The sequence below is a fragment of the Varroa jacobsoni genome, unplaced genomic scaffold (assembly GCF_002532875.2).
Source record: "Varroa jacobsoni isolate VJ856 unplaced genomic scaffold, vjacob_1.0 scaffold_630, whole genome shotgun sequence".
Taxonomy (NCBI): Eukaryota; Metazoa; Arthropoda; class Arachnida; order Mesostigmata; family Varroidae; genus Varroa; species Varroa jacobsoni.
In genome coordinates this window covers 126,858-143,225 of record NW_019213532.1, presented here as the reverse complement: position 1 = coordinate 143,225, position 16,368 = coordinate 126,858, and the positions used below count along the sequence as shown (strand labels likewise).

The window sequence follows — 16,368 nt, the reverse complement described above, 5'->3', positions numbered from 1 at the left end:
ATTGAGTGCATTGAACCCCGACCTTTTGCACATACGGGATCCTAGGTGAAGTAGATCACAGTCCCACAGCACCACGTAAATATCCTACTAGCAGTAAAATTTGACCTGCACAACGCATTAGCGTTTTCGAAAGAGTTCTGACCTCTTACCGTACGTCTCCAATGACGTAACTCGGTGAAATTTGCTAACCGTAAGGATTTCAGCCCAGTGTTGCATAAATTAGTGCCATTTTCCCGACACAACAAGCTCGCTGTACATGTCAGATAGTTCCTGCACTTGTATAGCATATATCTATATATAGTATAAGGTCTCCACGTTCGAAATCATGCGAACCTTTTTAATAGGTGCTATCTAATATTTTAGGTTGGCGCACAAGCCATGTTGCTTTTTTCACCTAATGAAAATGTGGCGTTGCACTCGAATTATTCTGCAAAAAATCGAGTAATCATCACTTCCATCACGATCATTTACTGTCATTCTCCACAACTGTGTCCCGTCTCTCAACAAATTTATGAATCCCTTTTTTAGCAAATACTCTCTGATCGGGTGTTGAAGAACTCATTCAGCAGGGTTTCAACACCCTCACCACTATCAAATGTGAAAGCGCCGCGATGGCGGTTTGGTACGCTTTTTGAAAAGAAAAACGACTCTGCTTTGACTATCGGTTCCTTTCTGTTACGTAGTCTGCCTTGAGGGTTTTTCGAGTAATCAGAGACGCCAGAGAAATATGGTTTAGATCGAACAGATAGGAGCCCCGTCGTCGCTGTGTGTTGTTCTTATGGATGATCAGAACTCAATCAGTTGCTGCCACAAACAACGGAGATTGTTAAAGCCTGTCGGTATTAAATCAACGCTGCCACCTAGCCTAAAACAGGAACATCGAGTAAATATGAAGCAAGGGAAAGTTCATGACATAATTATACTAATGTAATGTCAAATTATATTTGGTAGTAATTCGAATCAAATACGTCCTTAATCATACTTCCTTTGATTAAATTACACGCTAGAATCGATGGATTCGTTTTCTATTTTGTCAAAAATAAACAGTTTTCTACACACGCTTTACACTATGTATTTTCACTTGAGCAATTAAATTTGGGGTACAATACGGTTCAAAACATATCAATATATAAAATTACTTAATTACAAGTAATCAATACTTGACTCTGTGCTAATCTACAGCCCGGCCCGATCGATACCACAGATCCTTCTTAGTCGTCTTGTTCTGCTCAAGCATTTCCCAGCGTATAGGACACTTCCAATTCTGCCAAGCGCAAGCTATCTTTTTTTGTAATGGGGTCTAGCTTGACCCTTGACTTACGTATATCTCCTTTCGAAAGCTAGGCACTAGTTTCCACCTCCACCTCCCCCCCCCCCTTCCTCTCTCTGTCTTTCTATATATATTTGACAAATATATGACACTTTTCGTCACACAAATCAATTTTGTATAGATACTTGTGTGACTTGTATGTGTGTTTCCCCTTCCTAGGTGAGTTGTTGAGGGTCAACGAGAAGTCGTATTTTCTTGCGCGCTTTATCCATACTAAAGCGCACCACCTTTCTAATTTCTGATAAAACTGTATGCATTGAATACGCCTTACTAATGTTCATAGCTGACCTCCTCGACTTATCAACAAGTTGCTTTCTATCAAGATCTTTATCGACCTTGGCTAGCTGATCGGAAGGGAACACATCCCCGAGGTCCAGAGTCCTATCTTTGAACTTAGTAAACCCCTTTGACCAGTCATTAAGGTGTCCTTGATGTACAGGGTACGAACATACCGCACTGCTGACCTTGAAAAAAGGCGAGATAAAGTAGATTTTAAAAATATTCTTTTTTCCCCCTAAGAGTACTCATCTTTGGAAAGTTAGCTCAAGATCAATTTTTGTTTATGGCGCAAGGAGATGTCCATGGGTTTTTAGAAGTGACAGAATACTTTAAACTGGTAAACAGAAGTAAACAAAAATGGTGGAAAGGTGCAAGGGAAAGGGAAGATCTGTGGAAATAGTATCATTGCTTATGTACCGACCGAAAAGGTAGATAGTGTGAGTGATTCATGTTACTAGGCCACGAGAACAATCCCGGGCCGCTGTTTATTGCACGGCGATTTCGAATTGAAGGGACTTCCAGCCAGCGCCAACTTTGAATGGCACTATACTCATTGTACACAACTATAAAATCACCATGACGTGATAATAATTTTAGAGATTTGAAGATGCCAATGATGTCGCCACGTAATTCCTGCTCAATATACTTATATCTAATATTAAATAGAAAGTAACGTGGGATTTTTCGCTTCGATGGCTTCGCTTTGCTACGTCCGCGTTTAATAGTGGCCAGGTCAAAGCGTCGAAAAGCTCTTCTTGCACTCTATAAGGTCGTTGTCTTTATTTCATTCCGGTCAAAAATATTTTTACTAGCTTTGGGTCCTGCTGGTAAAAAAACTGCACTTTCTATGGCTATTATTCATCTAGCATCGAGTTTAGAAATTTCCAAAAACAATCCGTCATAGATGCACTGTGAGGACGTCTTCACTGAAGATTTTAATTCTAAGTGGTTTATTACGTTTAAACGTAGCTTTTTTTCTGCCTAAAAAATTAACTTCATAGGACTGTTCGAATTCAAGAAGGATTTTTAGTTTTGAACAAATATAATTGTCAGTTAATCCCAAATTTTTCTGCTCTGCAGTCCTCAGCATGGTCGAAGCAAATTTCCTGAGTTGCTGCAGCAAATGTGTAACATCAATGAAAGTCTGTGTCGTAAATTCTCACCCTTCTTTTATATTTACAGTCCGAACTCAAACTAAAAGATCGTGACCCAAGCAAAATGACGACAGCGATCTTGCAGAACAAATAGATTTCAAGCTACACTTAGCGAACCGAAAAATTAAACCATTGAATAAGGATCGCCATTATTTTCCGAACAACCTAATGCTTTGAGCTGGCTTGTATAACGTTAGCTTCCGAAACTAAGATGTTCACACCAACAAAACTACTATTATTATGTTATTTATACAGTTATATTGTCTACATAATCCACATAGATAAGGTCGGGCATATAGAAATACGTTCCAGTACCCTTTTCATGTATTACGCTCAGTACCACTAGGCATAACTTCATACTGCTAGCTTCCAGATTCTAACCGAGACTACCATGTGTCCCTAGGTTTTGCCAGCAAATACGTTACCCATTGCGCTACTACAGATATTACGTGCTGACGTCAGTAAAGCATTCAAATGTGTGCGCGCGAAGTCGCACCATCGTATTGCGCGACAGGAGGTCCGCTCGGCGCATTGCAATTTACCCGTTACCGTGTTATGGAAAATCTATATGCTGCTGCTACTGGTGTGGGTGGTACTTTAATCGTCGCTTTTCTCCGTCTCTCTCACTAGTGGACGTCGCGTGTATGGGTGTGTATGATTGCGGCTCAACACAGCGCAAAGCAGTGCATCGCGGCCAGTCACTGGGCTATATCTCTCTATTCGTGCTGTCGCTTGGCTGACGTGTGTGCTGAATCTATATAGTCGTCATCACTCAGCCGCCAGCGAGAAGTGACGTTGTTCATTATCTTTTTCTTTCTGTGTATTTGTGTGTGTGTGTGTGCCTGCGTGCGTGCGTGCGTATGTATATTTGTGTCAGTGCGTAGCCAGTCAAGCGCAGTTCAATTCTAATTAACTATAATAATTTCGACCGTTCGATTCCTGGCCTGTCTGTCCGCCAGTGGTGTCGTAGTGGATGTGTTCGATATTGTAATATACGTTGGTAGTCTGGCGCTCGTTCGGTGAAATTTGGTAATAGCTAGCCGTCGGTGATGTGGTAACGAAACGCCATTATATTTTATCTTAGTGTTGTTGTGGTTATCGTTATCAATGTTTTGGGCATGGCGGCCGTGAGTTTAGGATCGTCCCGATGCATTATACCGCTGCTGGTCGCGTTTGCCGTGACGTCCACGTTCGCGTTTCCCGATCAGGGCAAGTGGTCTTTCCACGGAGCAAATGTAAGATATTCTAAATGCAACACCTGCCACCGGTGTCATCCATTGGTGGTACCATTATTAGCTGATACAACTTTTCGTAGTGTTCCCATTGACCTTTTGTGATGTCTAGTAGCGATTGGAGGCTATAGCACATACAGATACGGAGGGTATTCAAACTTGTGACATATTTTCGTGGAAACAGTTGTATCTAGTGATTTACATTTGCTTTTACAAGCTTTACCTTAATATTTTCTACCTGACCATACTTAAGTTGACATTAGGAAGCAACGTGAATATTGTGCCTGCAAGTTACAATCGTACCATGGTAAATCGAGTTTTGTGAAAACTGAACAAATGTGGACCTATCTTCAACTCTGTATGGGGCGCCTAATCTATCGTAATGGGCGCGAAATTTGTAACGCTGTCCGAAATGACCAGGAATAGGTGATACGAGTGCTGTCTGTAATTAAATAATTCGCATTAAATATGTAGTTGAATAACAAAGATGAATAAAAAAAAAGTTGCAGTGGGTAAAACAACGAGTGATGGTTTTAGCCAAACCATTGGTCGTTGATAAGTGATATTGTTAGGGTACTGCTAATGGATGGCTACTCGAGCAGTTAAGAACGCAAGTATTAACGTACAGCTTTTAGTGAATTCTGGCCCGTCACAGTGTTAGTGTGAGCAGGTTGATTTTATAAGTCTCTGGGAGCACATACAAACTGGAACGTTCATCAGTAATTTACTCTATCCAGAGAACATAATTATTTTTTTTTCATTTTACAGGTGACTAAATTCCTTACCGTTAACCACAAAAGTCTCTACCGCGGTTCGACTATTTCAGTGAAAAGTGAGTATTTCCATTTGTAGATATCATCGTCATTTCAATATCCCATTGCAATGCGTTCTCTACACTAAATTGGTGGTAACCTTGTTCGTGACATAGCAACAACCCTATTTTTTTCGACTCCATTTCTGACAACGACAACCTGCAACGTGAGGCTAATCTCAACCTGGTCAACATGAGGTCACCTTGTAAAAACAGCACTGACAGTCTGTGGAGATTCATGTGTTTATTTGTTTATCTCTACGTAACGTGTTTCAGACTACGTCTCATCTGTACGAATGTCTTATTTCGTACTTAATCGTTCATTTACTAAGTAGTGTCAGTGTAACCTGACTTAATCTAATTCATTCAACACTAATTGTACCTGCTATGTAATTTGCATAGCATGACCAGGTTATATCACTTTTATTTTCTACTGCAGGCATGGTGACTTGTAGGGTTCTGTCTGTTACCCGATAAGTGCCCTAATGGTGAAAAAATAGTGGTTTAAAAGCTTTAAAATTATTTCTAAAATTGTACAATCGTAAGACTATGTTTAACGACGTTACTCCTCTTTCTTATAACAACTAGTTGAAACGCCAAACCGTTCCTTGGAACAATTTCCTTTACCTAGAGAGCTAATTCTTATCGTCATATTATTGTTGCTTAATTTTGTCGAAGTTCTGTCTATTACAAGATAGTAAAAAATAAAATTCAAGTTTAGAATGGTTCGATGGAAGTAATCATTATAGAGTCCGTAGTAGAGATATTGTAATCAAGAGGTGTCTTAGTCGTTCGGTGGTGAACGTTTTTCGTGTAACTTTTACTTTATCGGATTAATCCAGCAGCTTCCTACGGAAGCATGTAACTCTCTACGGATAGTCGCTTGACGGACCTGTCAACACTCCTGAACTAACAACTTTTAATGCGTTGACTCTGCTTTAAATACTGATGGCAGAACATTTTTGAATACGAAGGTAATCATGTTAACTACATAGGAGGAAAACGCATTGAGATTATCATATATATGTCATTGTTGACCTGGGGAGCTGTTTTGATAATCGCTTGAAAGCGGATATTCTAGCTGATGAGCAGATAATATAGTGAAGATCTTAATTTTATTCAGCTTGCATAATCAGTGCTTAAGATGTATTTCAACAGAGTCACATGCGGCTAATCAATTTGATGTTTAAATGACTTGGTTCTTTTGCGGCAGTATGCTCGTCTATCGATCTTTTAATAAAGATTAAAGCCAAGAAATGGATCGTATCGTTGGATTATCGGGTATATATATATATAAAAAAAAAACTTTCTATTTTTCCTAATTCCTGCAGACAGAAACATACGTTCTAATATGTATGACTTCATTTGAGAAGTGAAGAAATACGATCTTAACAAAACACCTTTTTTGAATGCTTCGTTCTGACTTACGAGTACACTGTAGATAGAAGAAATAGTATACAGACAAACATACTATCTTTACTACAATGAAACCTGATGTATTTTTAAGGAACACAAATAGGCACCTTATCGTCCAAATATGCTTTTGTTTTTCATATCATATCTTTAAAACTTAGGTCGTAGATTTATCGTACACCGAGCTTCCGATCAGCTTAAGATTACGAAAGTATATTGTATTCATGAGGATTTTTTATAGTATGGTTGATCGTCTGTAGATTCTTTGACTGATAATTAGATTAGGTGACCTGGGGTCATGGCTTCAAGCTTTACCTGGAGTTATAACCTCGAATAAAGTCTACGCTGAGATCCATTGCCGGTATTCTGTTATAGTGCGTGATTTGACTTGAACTGGATCAGTTACCTGATTATGTACTGCAACGTCCATTTTAAGTCGAACGTTCACCTCTAACCATTTATTCCCGTTGTTTCGGATTTTTCATTTCACCTAAACAGTATCATGTCAGAGCCACCCAAGCGCGAAGAACGAGACGCCAAAGGTACAAGTGTCCTGGAAACTGTACAGAACTCCCTGCTATCAGGATTATCTTGAAGTTGAATACCTCGTGAGTATTGTTCATAGCTTGGGTTACGGATGTTGGTCATTAGTAGTAATATCTTTATAATCTTGGGATGGTTGATTTAAAATTTTACTCCCGGTACTGCCGTTGAGCATCGATTTAGGGTGCCGACTTCCAGGACGATGTGACGAGCGTGCACATCCGCTTTTGAACCTAGGTTTCCTCCCGTATTTTAAGCCTGGTGTATAAACACATCACTACTAAACCAGTACGGAAACTGACTTATGTTGATGTAATTGGGTGCTTTCTTTGATAGGTGGCCTTTTTAAATTTCTGAATTTTTACAAAACTAACATCGTTTTGCCCTGTAATGTATTTAACACCCGGGGCAGCATCAGGATGAACTCGTCATCTTATTTGATGGCACTCGCCAGGATATTAGCCATCGAGTTTACGCGTCTCCTAATGAGACACATGACTGCCTTGAACATTTCCAGCTCAAGCCACAGGTTAGTTGTTTCTGTTGCTGTTGCATTTACTTTGTCACTCCTCACTTGAACTAACCTATCAAAGAGAATCGATGATACTGGATTATATCGTAATACTATATTACGTGTGCGCAGCAAGATACGTCGTAATTTTCAAGTGTGTAACAGAAGCGGTGTGCTTCAGATTGTCGCTAAACTCTTTTTACAAAATCCAGCTGTTTTCCAGAATTCAATGTTGGGTATTGTGAACGTAACGATTCTACGGTTCGAATTCAAACGATTTTCAGTTCATACCGGAGGAAACAATTTCACCTGCACCAACGTACCTGCCTCAAGCAAAACCGGTTTCGCTTCGATCCACCGAAGAAGAGGATACAGATTTCGAAGGTCTAACTAGGGTCAACCGTGATGGAATTTATATGCTGCTGATTAGGTTGGGATATTGATATTCTCGATTTCTCGTGGAATACGCAGATATTGTCTATGTCCGTATTATTTGCTACCAACAGTTACGCTCTAGTGCTAATCTAGCTTCTTAATATGAAATTTATGTCTGAACACATCAAATACACAATTTAAATCATCGTGCAATACACCTTTGAGGATGAGTCGTAAGCAGTACAAGCATCAAGACGTGCTCTGTCTATGGATATAAATGTATGTGCTTTAAAAAACTTCCGCTATTTAAGCTTCCATTTGATTTGCTTATTTGGCTATTCACTTTGTTTATCAGTGATTAGCTCCTTAAGAGACAAAACTTCTAGCTGCGGTTTAGTATATACCAGACCAAACTAATACGTTTCTTCATGATGTTATCTTTCAGGTTCGAAAATGCAACAAACACTCCGTTTAACCTGTCGGTTGACGTTTCAATGAAAGGTGAACACGGCTACCTTTCGGCTGTTGAGTGGCCCTATTTGCCATTTTTTGGCACTATGTGTCTCGTATACACAATGTACGCCATTGGATGGACATTTGTTTGCGCTCTTGCTTGGAAAGAGCTATTGCGAATACAGTTCTGGATTGGCGGAGTTATTTTCCTCGGTCTCTTGGAGAAGGTGTGTCCGAAGCTTGTTAGCTCTACTTGATACTTTTTTGGGATATAGTTGTAGATTTCATTAACGGAAATCTTGCAACTATCGTACTGCATTAGAAGAAATAAAATTACGTTGCCTTTATCTATTTCTGTACCAAAGATCTCGTAGTTAACGTACAGACCTGAAAATTTTACTGTACGCTGTATATACACTGATATACGTCAAAACAAGAACAATTGTTAAGCAAGACGATCTTTGTGAACATAACACATCTATGGTAGTTAGCCTTTTCCTTGATGGTAAAATGTTTGTACATGAACCCTAATCAGTATATATTTACCCTTTCTGAATTATAAGGCTACATTTTACGCTGAATACGAGAGTATAAACAACACTGGCCACTCGGTGCGTGGAGCGATCCTATTTGCTGAGCTCGTCTCGTGTCTGAAACGAAGTCTCGCTAGACTTCTTGTAATAATTGTCTCCCTTGGATTTGGCATTATCAAGTAAGGACATTGCAATCGAAGTTGGAGAAATATGACCATACCTGTTCGATGCCCAACTATAAAGTGGTTGCTCTTTCGTCCCTAATCAGCGATCCTATAGCGATTAATAGTACTAATAATCTTTTGCTTCTTTAATTACGGTCATCTAAATTAAGATAGCAAGATAAGAACTACTGTGAAAATTGAAAGTTCTTCAGTTTGGGTAGTTCGTCATTTTAAATGTCATATTCGATTTTTTGCAGGCCTCGTTTAGGTGACATGTTACAACGAGTGCTACTTGTTGGAGGGCTGTACTTTATTCTCGCTTTGGGCGAAGGGGCCATTCGTGAATTAAAGCCTAAGACGACTCCCGACCGGACTCTGTTTTCGTTGTCAATGTGCCTGGCACTGCTGGATTCTGCCATTTGTTACTGGATATTTACATCTCTAGTGCAAACAACACGAACGTTAACGCTTCGCCGAAACATCATCAAACTGACCCTGTATAGGCACTTCACAAATACGCTTGTCTTTTCAGTACTAGGTTGGTACACAACATATTTATGTAATTGGCTATATACATATATATAGTCGATCACCTCGTGTATAATTTTGAACTGGCTTACAAAGACTGTAAGTGAATAAAATATATGTTTCAACGATTTTTTGCGCTAATAGGTTTGCAGAATACGTTTAGTCAATAGAACGTCCGTTTACATGTTTTGCGTCTGCTTTAAACTGTTACCTAAATCTATCAAAGGCTCGTTTGAAAGTTCCTCTTTACAGTCCTGCGAAGTGCCTTGTTGACGGCACGAACGAGCAGAGTCGACGTTGTCATGTTAAGATTTGCTACTTTCGATGGCATAACGCATCCTTCATCGCCGTACAGTAGTAATTACAAGAAGGATAACTGGAAGCTCTCGGTCAAAAACGGCTTTCTTACGATCACTTCTTTCGCGAGATCGTCCACAACGAAAACGCTTGCTTTATCGTCCTGCCGACTGCAACGTTAATCTTTAATAGAACTGTCCACGGGGCGCGTTGGGCTTTATGCAGGTCTACAGGCTAAGAAAGGCTTGTAATGTTCGAGAAACGCAATTTATCCGTCAACACCGAAGATATTATGTTTACATCCATCTCATAGTCGATTATTGCAACCATCTTTCCGCAAGGGTTCAGTTTCGAAAACGAGTAGGTCTATGATGCTCACGCTCCAACGGAAAAAAGACTTCGTACGTTGATCGTTGAAATGACCCTGCTTTCTCCAGTAAAAGCGTATGCAACCAGTTGCTCGATAGCCATCGGGCCTCCCTACCGTGCCCACATTGTTGGGGGTCACCTCGAACGCCGCCTGCGCCACGACCGTTCCGAATCATGGCATTGCCGAAGTCAATTGTTAAGGCTACATTGAAGAGTTGGTGTCTGGGCCAGCCTTAGACATAAATAATAGATTCCTATTGTAGGATACATTTGCCAGGCACCGTGATGTCCAGCTGCGGCAGGTCGGGTCAAAGGATCAACAGTGGAATAGCCTTGGTGACGTCTTTGAGCAGGCGGGCGACAAGAGCCTCTATTGGCTGCGTCCAGGCATCTACAGGGAGCCGATCCACTCGCGCAGATAGTGAGTGGACCGGCCGAGTCAACGCCGAATACTGTTGTTCATCTAGTTTAGATTTTTACCCGGGGTTCAATCCGCTGTTGCTGCCACTAACATGCTGCGAATGGTAGACCTGCTATTTGCGACCAGCGATATACTCGGCCTCATATACTTCCTTATATACAGGTCTGAGCCGTATCTACTTGAGAATTATGATATTATTAATGTTTGCGACGCGCATCTTTACAATGTATAAAATCATTCTCGGTGCGTCCACTTCATTTAAATATTTATGCTACGACTAAGCCTCAGATGCAGAGTGCATATTCTTTACAGAAACCAGCTGGGAACGCCGTTGCGTCATTGACTTAAACTGCCGGATCAAGCTCATCAAGATTTCTTTTACAAAAGTGCTTATTTGAAAACTTAATGTCCGGTAGATTATAGGCATACTACATCACCAAAAATAGCCATCAGAAAAGCGGTTTGGTACAAAAGTTTAAGGGCCTGTGAATATTTCACGAGCCTTTAGGCGTCCATGGAGACTCTGCAGAGAAGCAGTTGTTAATATAGTAGCTGAGAACATGTTGAGGAGTCAGAACATCTTAGTTCCTCACCTAGCGCAACAGCTAGGGTTGTTGTTGATGCGCCCTACACGACAACCTCGAGCACTTTATTCTATTAAATTTGTTCAACCCGTGAGCTTAAGCTGTGGGTTATGCGAAGCATCGTTATACGTTTGCTGTATGAGTCAAGAGTTAGTTGCAGAGCGATCGCAATTCTGCATCGGAAATCATCTCCTGAAGTGATTCGCTTGTTTACCTGACTGGACCAGTAGACAAACCAAACTGCCAAACATAAGCAAATGAAAACCCTCACGCCGTTTATGAACAATGATCGAGGGTAAAATATACCAACGGAGTGGTTTTTTGTTTGACTAGTGACGATTCTCGTTACACAGAGATGTTAAAAAGCTGCTTGTGGCCAAACCGCGTGAGTTTGATTTAAACAATATGTGAGTTCAACAAGACTGGGTTATCTGCTATTGAGCGTTCAAAACGTTAAATATGTTGAACGAACTGTTCAATGGACACGTTATTTCTGAGCGGGGACTTGCAGTAAATCCTTAAAAAGAGAATTTATATGATTAGACCTTCTACAAATAAGAAACCAAGAATGAACCCGACATGAAATGTTGGTAATTACGCCCTGTTTTTGTAAAAAGTTATCGAAAATTGTGTGTTTCGTTTTGAGTTTGCCAAATAATCGTGAGGCGGTCGCCTGAGTGGCATAACATTTAAAACGTCGAGCCTTGTAGTTTGCAATAAGAGCTCTATTTTATGCAAGTTCGACAAGCTTATTACAGTCCAGAGTTGATACACCAGGCATAGATATATTTGTACATGATTACTAAAACCTTCAACTCTCATTATATTTATTATTAGTTTAACTGAAACTCATTGTGGCTTCAAGCTGATTACACTCAATTGGCAGCGTTTTTTTTGGTGGTATTTTTCTTTGAGATGATCAATACGTCTTTGTACCGTGACACTCAAGAAGAGCGCATTGTAGAAGTACCGACCTTTAAACGATAGCAACTCAGTTTGTAGAAGATGAGTGTCTGAATTTTCATAATGAGTTAAATAACCAGTTGTGCTTTTTATATTTCCAGCTTCGGGCGTTTTTTTGGTTTGGGTCGTACTAAACCACCGAATGAGCGAGTGCATTTCCGACTGGAAAGAACTTTGGTTTGATGATGCGTATTGGCAGATTCTCTTCTCAATCATCCTGCTTGTCATAATGGTTGGTGAGATTGGGTGCTAACAAAAACTGATTTTTTGACATAACTGCTTGACGTTGCGTAGAACATCAATAAACGTATCGCCTAAAAAAAGGAAAACATTAGAGAGGTTTCAAAACAATAAAAACTTTCAAACGGGTAATTAAACTGGACGTGTAAACATGTCCAGTGTAACTATTTAGGCGAAACTTATCTCGAAAAGATAAATAAAGACATGCAGTAAAAAGCTTGTGTAAAAGCACAGGTTGACATCATCATATATACTAAGTATATTTCCCCAAATAGAAGCAGCTGTAAAAATTTCCAACGATGAATGAAAGTGCAAACATTAAGCAAAACCGTTTCTAAAATGAATACAGTAATCATATCTATTCGAATCCTATCTATCGAATCAATTGTTCCATTGAGTGAAGCGCTGCTTTCTAATTAGAAACATACGTTTAGCTGTGGTCCAAAGTATTATTTGTAGAGAAGTACTGATGGTTCAGTGATCCAAGTTTATTTGATTAAAACTATCTATTAAACAGGATTATAACACTACTAACGAATTAAAGCCAAATTTACTTTTATAACATCGAAAGCAGTAGTAATCATGCAGTATGCATTTTATTATAATACTAATAATTATTTGTATACCGATAGGTGCTTTGGCGTCCGACGAATAATAACAATCGATTTGCGTTCACTCCATTACTGGACAATCCTGATGACGAAAACGATCCTAACGACACAGACACTGCGACCTTACTTGACGTGAGCCATGTAAAGCAACGACAGGTAAAAACCATTACTAGTGTTGTAAAAATACGTAAGAGATTAAAAAAGATCTTTGTTTATTGTGCCTTTACAATGACCGTTACGCTTAGAGCTGTGTTTGAAACAATTAGGATAAAAAAATTCCATCTACACGTCATAACATAATTGTACAATTTCTAGTATTAAAACACAACTTTAAGCACTTCTGCTTAAACAGCATTTAATATGAGTTAAACAAGATTGGCTGAAATAGCTATTCTTTTCATCATTCGTAGCCATGCTCAAACAAGTAGTGAATAACAGTTACTGGAATTACTAAACATTTGTCAAATATTTTAACATAAAACTTACATATTAAGTTTTAAAGCGAAAATGTTTCTTAACAGTAGGGGTAATAATAATGTTGTTATTTTGCAGATTGGACCAGGCAAAAGCCAGCCTCCAGCTCAGCAGATAGAAGCTCCTCCCAACGGTTCAATTGAGGAAGACTTAAAATGGATTGAAGCACACGTGCCAACGGATGCGGCTCTCGGCAAGCTTGTCGATTCCGAAGAAGAGATACTTACTGTACAGTTCGAACGCAACAAGATGCTATAGATGAGGTGTTGAAGGCACCCGTTAGTGATATGGTAGTCATGAATGTGCTTTCACGGCAAAAGGTGACGATATAATCCGTGATCAAGGCGCACGCGGTTTTCCTCCGAGGGACTGAATGCTTGTGGGCGGAACGGATCACACCATGTGCACAGCTGCGTTGCATTTGCTCCGCTGAGTACAACTTTGAGGATTCATTCTTGTTTCCTCAACACCAATGTGCACTGAGCATATATAGTCAAGCAGCGCATTTTTATGCTAATAGAAAGCCTCTGAGCTGCGTTACGTTGTTGAGTTAAGCTCCACTCAATATAACTCGTTGAAAAAAGACAATGCAGTAGACGTAAATTTCTGGACGCTTTTTTACAATACGGATTGCGACTTCACCTATCAATTAATCTTTTTTATAGTCATGTTCTAATAATCTTCAGTTAAGTCTTTCTAATTAACTTCTAAGTCGATTGGCCTTTAATACTGATTGACTCTGTTCCTAGCTAATCATTGTAATGACAGTAGCTACGTAATGCCATTCTGCTGAAATGTGTAGCGGGATATATATTGCAGGATGAATAGCCTACTGTTAAATAATGCCACATTCAAAGCATCAATATTTTTACATCTTGTAAGATCCCTGCATAATCTGCTGAAACGTCAAACTCAAAACTTTCGCTTTTTTGCTCTGGCAACTAATTTTCTAGGACAAGTGAAACGGCAAATATTCAACGATACAACAAGGCAAGGACATGATGAATACTAATCAAATATGATTGTCTGAGGAGTTAAGGTTGACGGCAAACCAGTTTAGATGGCCTTAACAGCCTCAGTAGGAGCCAAATCTAATGTAAAAGCTGCATTAAATTAACGAGATTCCACCGAAGTGCACCAACTGATTTCGAACATGTTTAAATCTAGCATCCAGGTGAGGTCTTTTAAAAAACAAAAGTCAGAGTAAACTGCTGAATATATATAACTGATACGCGAGACGAGCACGAATATCTATACACGAAATGTGCATTGTTAACGTAGACGTAAATGCTTAGATATATATATGAATGAAATATTTATTACTTTACTATTAGTATTCCCACTATTTAATGTTTTAGATAACTTTTAGTTAGAGCAACCCGATTCGACGGAGTGATATATAAAAATAATTAAAAACCTTTATCTGGTCAGGGGACGCCTAAAATCGCGATGATTGAACCACTTGCTAGTTTTCGGGATAATTATCGAACCTAATTAATTAAGTAGGAATTACTTGTTTCGTAGCCTTGTTTCGCAAGCTTTTTCGTTTATAAAATGTGCCGCTGAACTGAGAAGCTCGTAACAGTTCCTATGTAAGTGTCTGTGTGTTTTAGAATTTAAATAAGCTGGCTTTTACCAATGTCCATTTGTAGCCTTTCAATAAGAAAAGACACATAGAATGTTGTCTGTGAATAATGCGATCATTTCTGTCTAGTCGGAAAAAAGCTGCTGGTTTACGTAGTTGGATTGTTTCATCATCTACTGTTTGCGTGCTTGCTTTTCATGCATATGTTATACTTCACGCTGGCGGCACCAACCAATATACCGTCTCCTTAGGAGGTAGCAAGCAAACTAGTTACGATAGAATAGTGGATGTATAGACCTTGCATAGGCGGCGGAAAATTTCTTTTTCCTATAATACTTTTCACTAGTAAGGACGATAATGATGCGGTTTATTTGAACTAGATAATAGCGAACTGTAGATGTAGGGCTGATATTCGGACAACAGCAAAAGTTGGAAGAGATCAGCAAAAGCGAAAATAGCAGCAATGACGCACCAGCATTGCATCAACCTCAATATGGTCGCGTACGCTGACCGAGAGCAGAGCAAACATCTCGCAACATTCCGAACGTCTGATTTCAGCTTTTGATGTGATTGATGATTCAGAAGACACTGATTTGGCGAAATTGATTGCGGTGGCCGTAGTCACGAATGAACCTATATACCCCCGAAATGTATTCCAGTCATGTCAAAGCTCGCTGGTGTCGTGCATTAGCAACAACTTTGGGGGTTGTATCTATAATGCAAAGCCATACATAAAACGCTGCGCGAACAAAGGTGTGTTAAAAACCACAGGGAGACAAAGATAGAACAATATTAAGATGACGTTAATTATAATTGTAAATTTGTAAATAAACATTTGATCATGCTATAATATCTGCCGTTTAATCTTATTCCATTGCAAATTTAATAAGAATGTTACGTATGGTACACGTGTAATATTACACTTCGTTTCGTTATTTCGGAACCGTTTGAACAGGATTTCAACGTTTCTATATACGGTTTTATCAGAGCAGAGCGAGTAGGTCCAACAAGAAAGCTAAGTCTTTTTCAATATATATATATATATATATATATATACTTTCTGCTTCGACTGCAAGATTTTCAAGATATTTTGAACACAGTTGCGTTGACCTTTGTTTAAAGTACATGTCACCGGAAATGTTGCGACGTTCGAAACTACGCAATTTTTATGAAATCCTTTCGAACAACAGCACTTAGCACTGCTTCAATAATCGACAGTGATTAATCCACCATTAGAAAGCTCAAGTAACAATCGTCGATGGCAGCAACAACAGAAGCAATGAGATCACATGTCTCGTTCTCTTTCCGGACAAACAACCTGTTTTCGAAAAAATAAGCCCAGAGGTAAATAGTTGTCCATTAATCGTACAAACCGTGATCACATCCCTTTCTGGGAGTGCACTTTATCTGTTAGCTTGAGCTGTGGCTCTACGCAATAAAACTAAGGGGTCATTTTGTCCTGTGACACCCGGCTTAATCTGTTCGCAAATATTATTAC

General features: G+C 39.4%; 1 protein-coding gene across 8 annotated transcripts; it reads left to right on the top strand.

Moving 5' to 3' along the window:
- The first annotated feature begins 3,172 nt into the window (after window positions 1-3,172).
- Window positions 3,173-15,722, top strand: LOC111262151 (Golgi-pH regulating cation channel). 8 transcript variants are annotated; one of them, XM_022836195.2, is made up of 12 exons: window positions 3,173-3,411; window positions 3,901-3,998; window positions 4,764-4,827; window positions 6,718-6,827; window positions 7,175-7,291; window positions 7,558-7,703; window positions 8,094-8,328; window positions 8,665-8,813; window positions 9,056-9,336; window positions 12,062-12,192; window positions 12,833-12,967; window positions 13,364-15,722. In XM_022836195.2, exons 1-12 carry the CDS (start codon window positions 3,408-3,410, stop codon window positions 13,541-13,543), a joined length of 1,650 nt encoding a protein of 549 aa, XP_022691930.1. In that variant the 5' UTR covers window positions 3,173-3,407; the 3' UTR covers window positions 13,544-15,722. The 8 variants fall into 8 exon arrangements, 5 of the variants coding, with proteins under 5 accessions (XP_022691930.1, XP_022691928.1, XP_022691926.1 ...); XM_022836193.2 differs by having other exon boundaries at window positions 3,848-3,998; XM_022836191.2 differs by having other exon boundaries at window positions 3,397-3,411; window positions 3,723-3,998.
- The last annotated feature ends 646 nt before the right edge of the window (window positions 15,723-16,368 follow it).

Excerpts from the sequence above, each read along its gene's own strand:
- LOC111262151 (XM_022836193.2), top strand. The coding sequence starts at position 3,882 with ATGGCGGCCGTGAGTTTAGGATCGTCCCGATGCATTATACCGCTGCTG. Across the intron at positions 4,828-6,717 it reads TTCGACTATTTCAGTGAAAA|TATCATGTCAGAGCCACCCA; the intron begins GTGAGTATTTCC and ends TCACCTAAACAG. Across the intron at positions 7,292-7,557 it reads ATTTCCAGCTCAAGCCACAG|TTCATACCGGAGGAAACAAT; the intron begins GTTAGTTGTTTC and ends AACGATTTTCAG.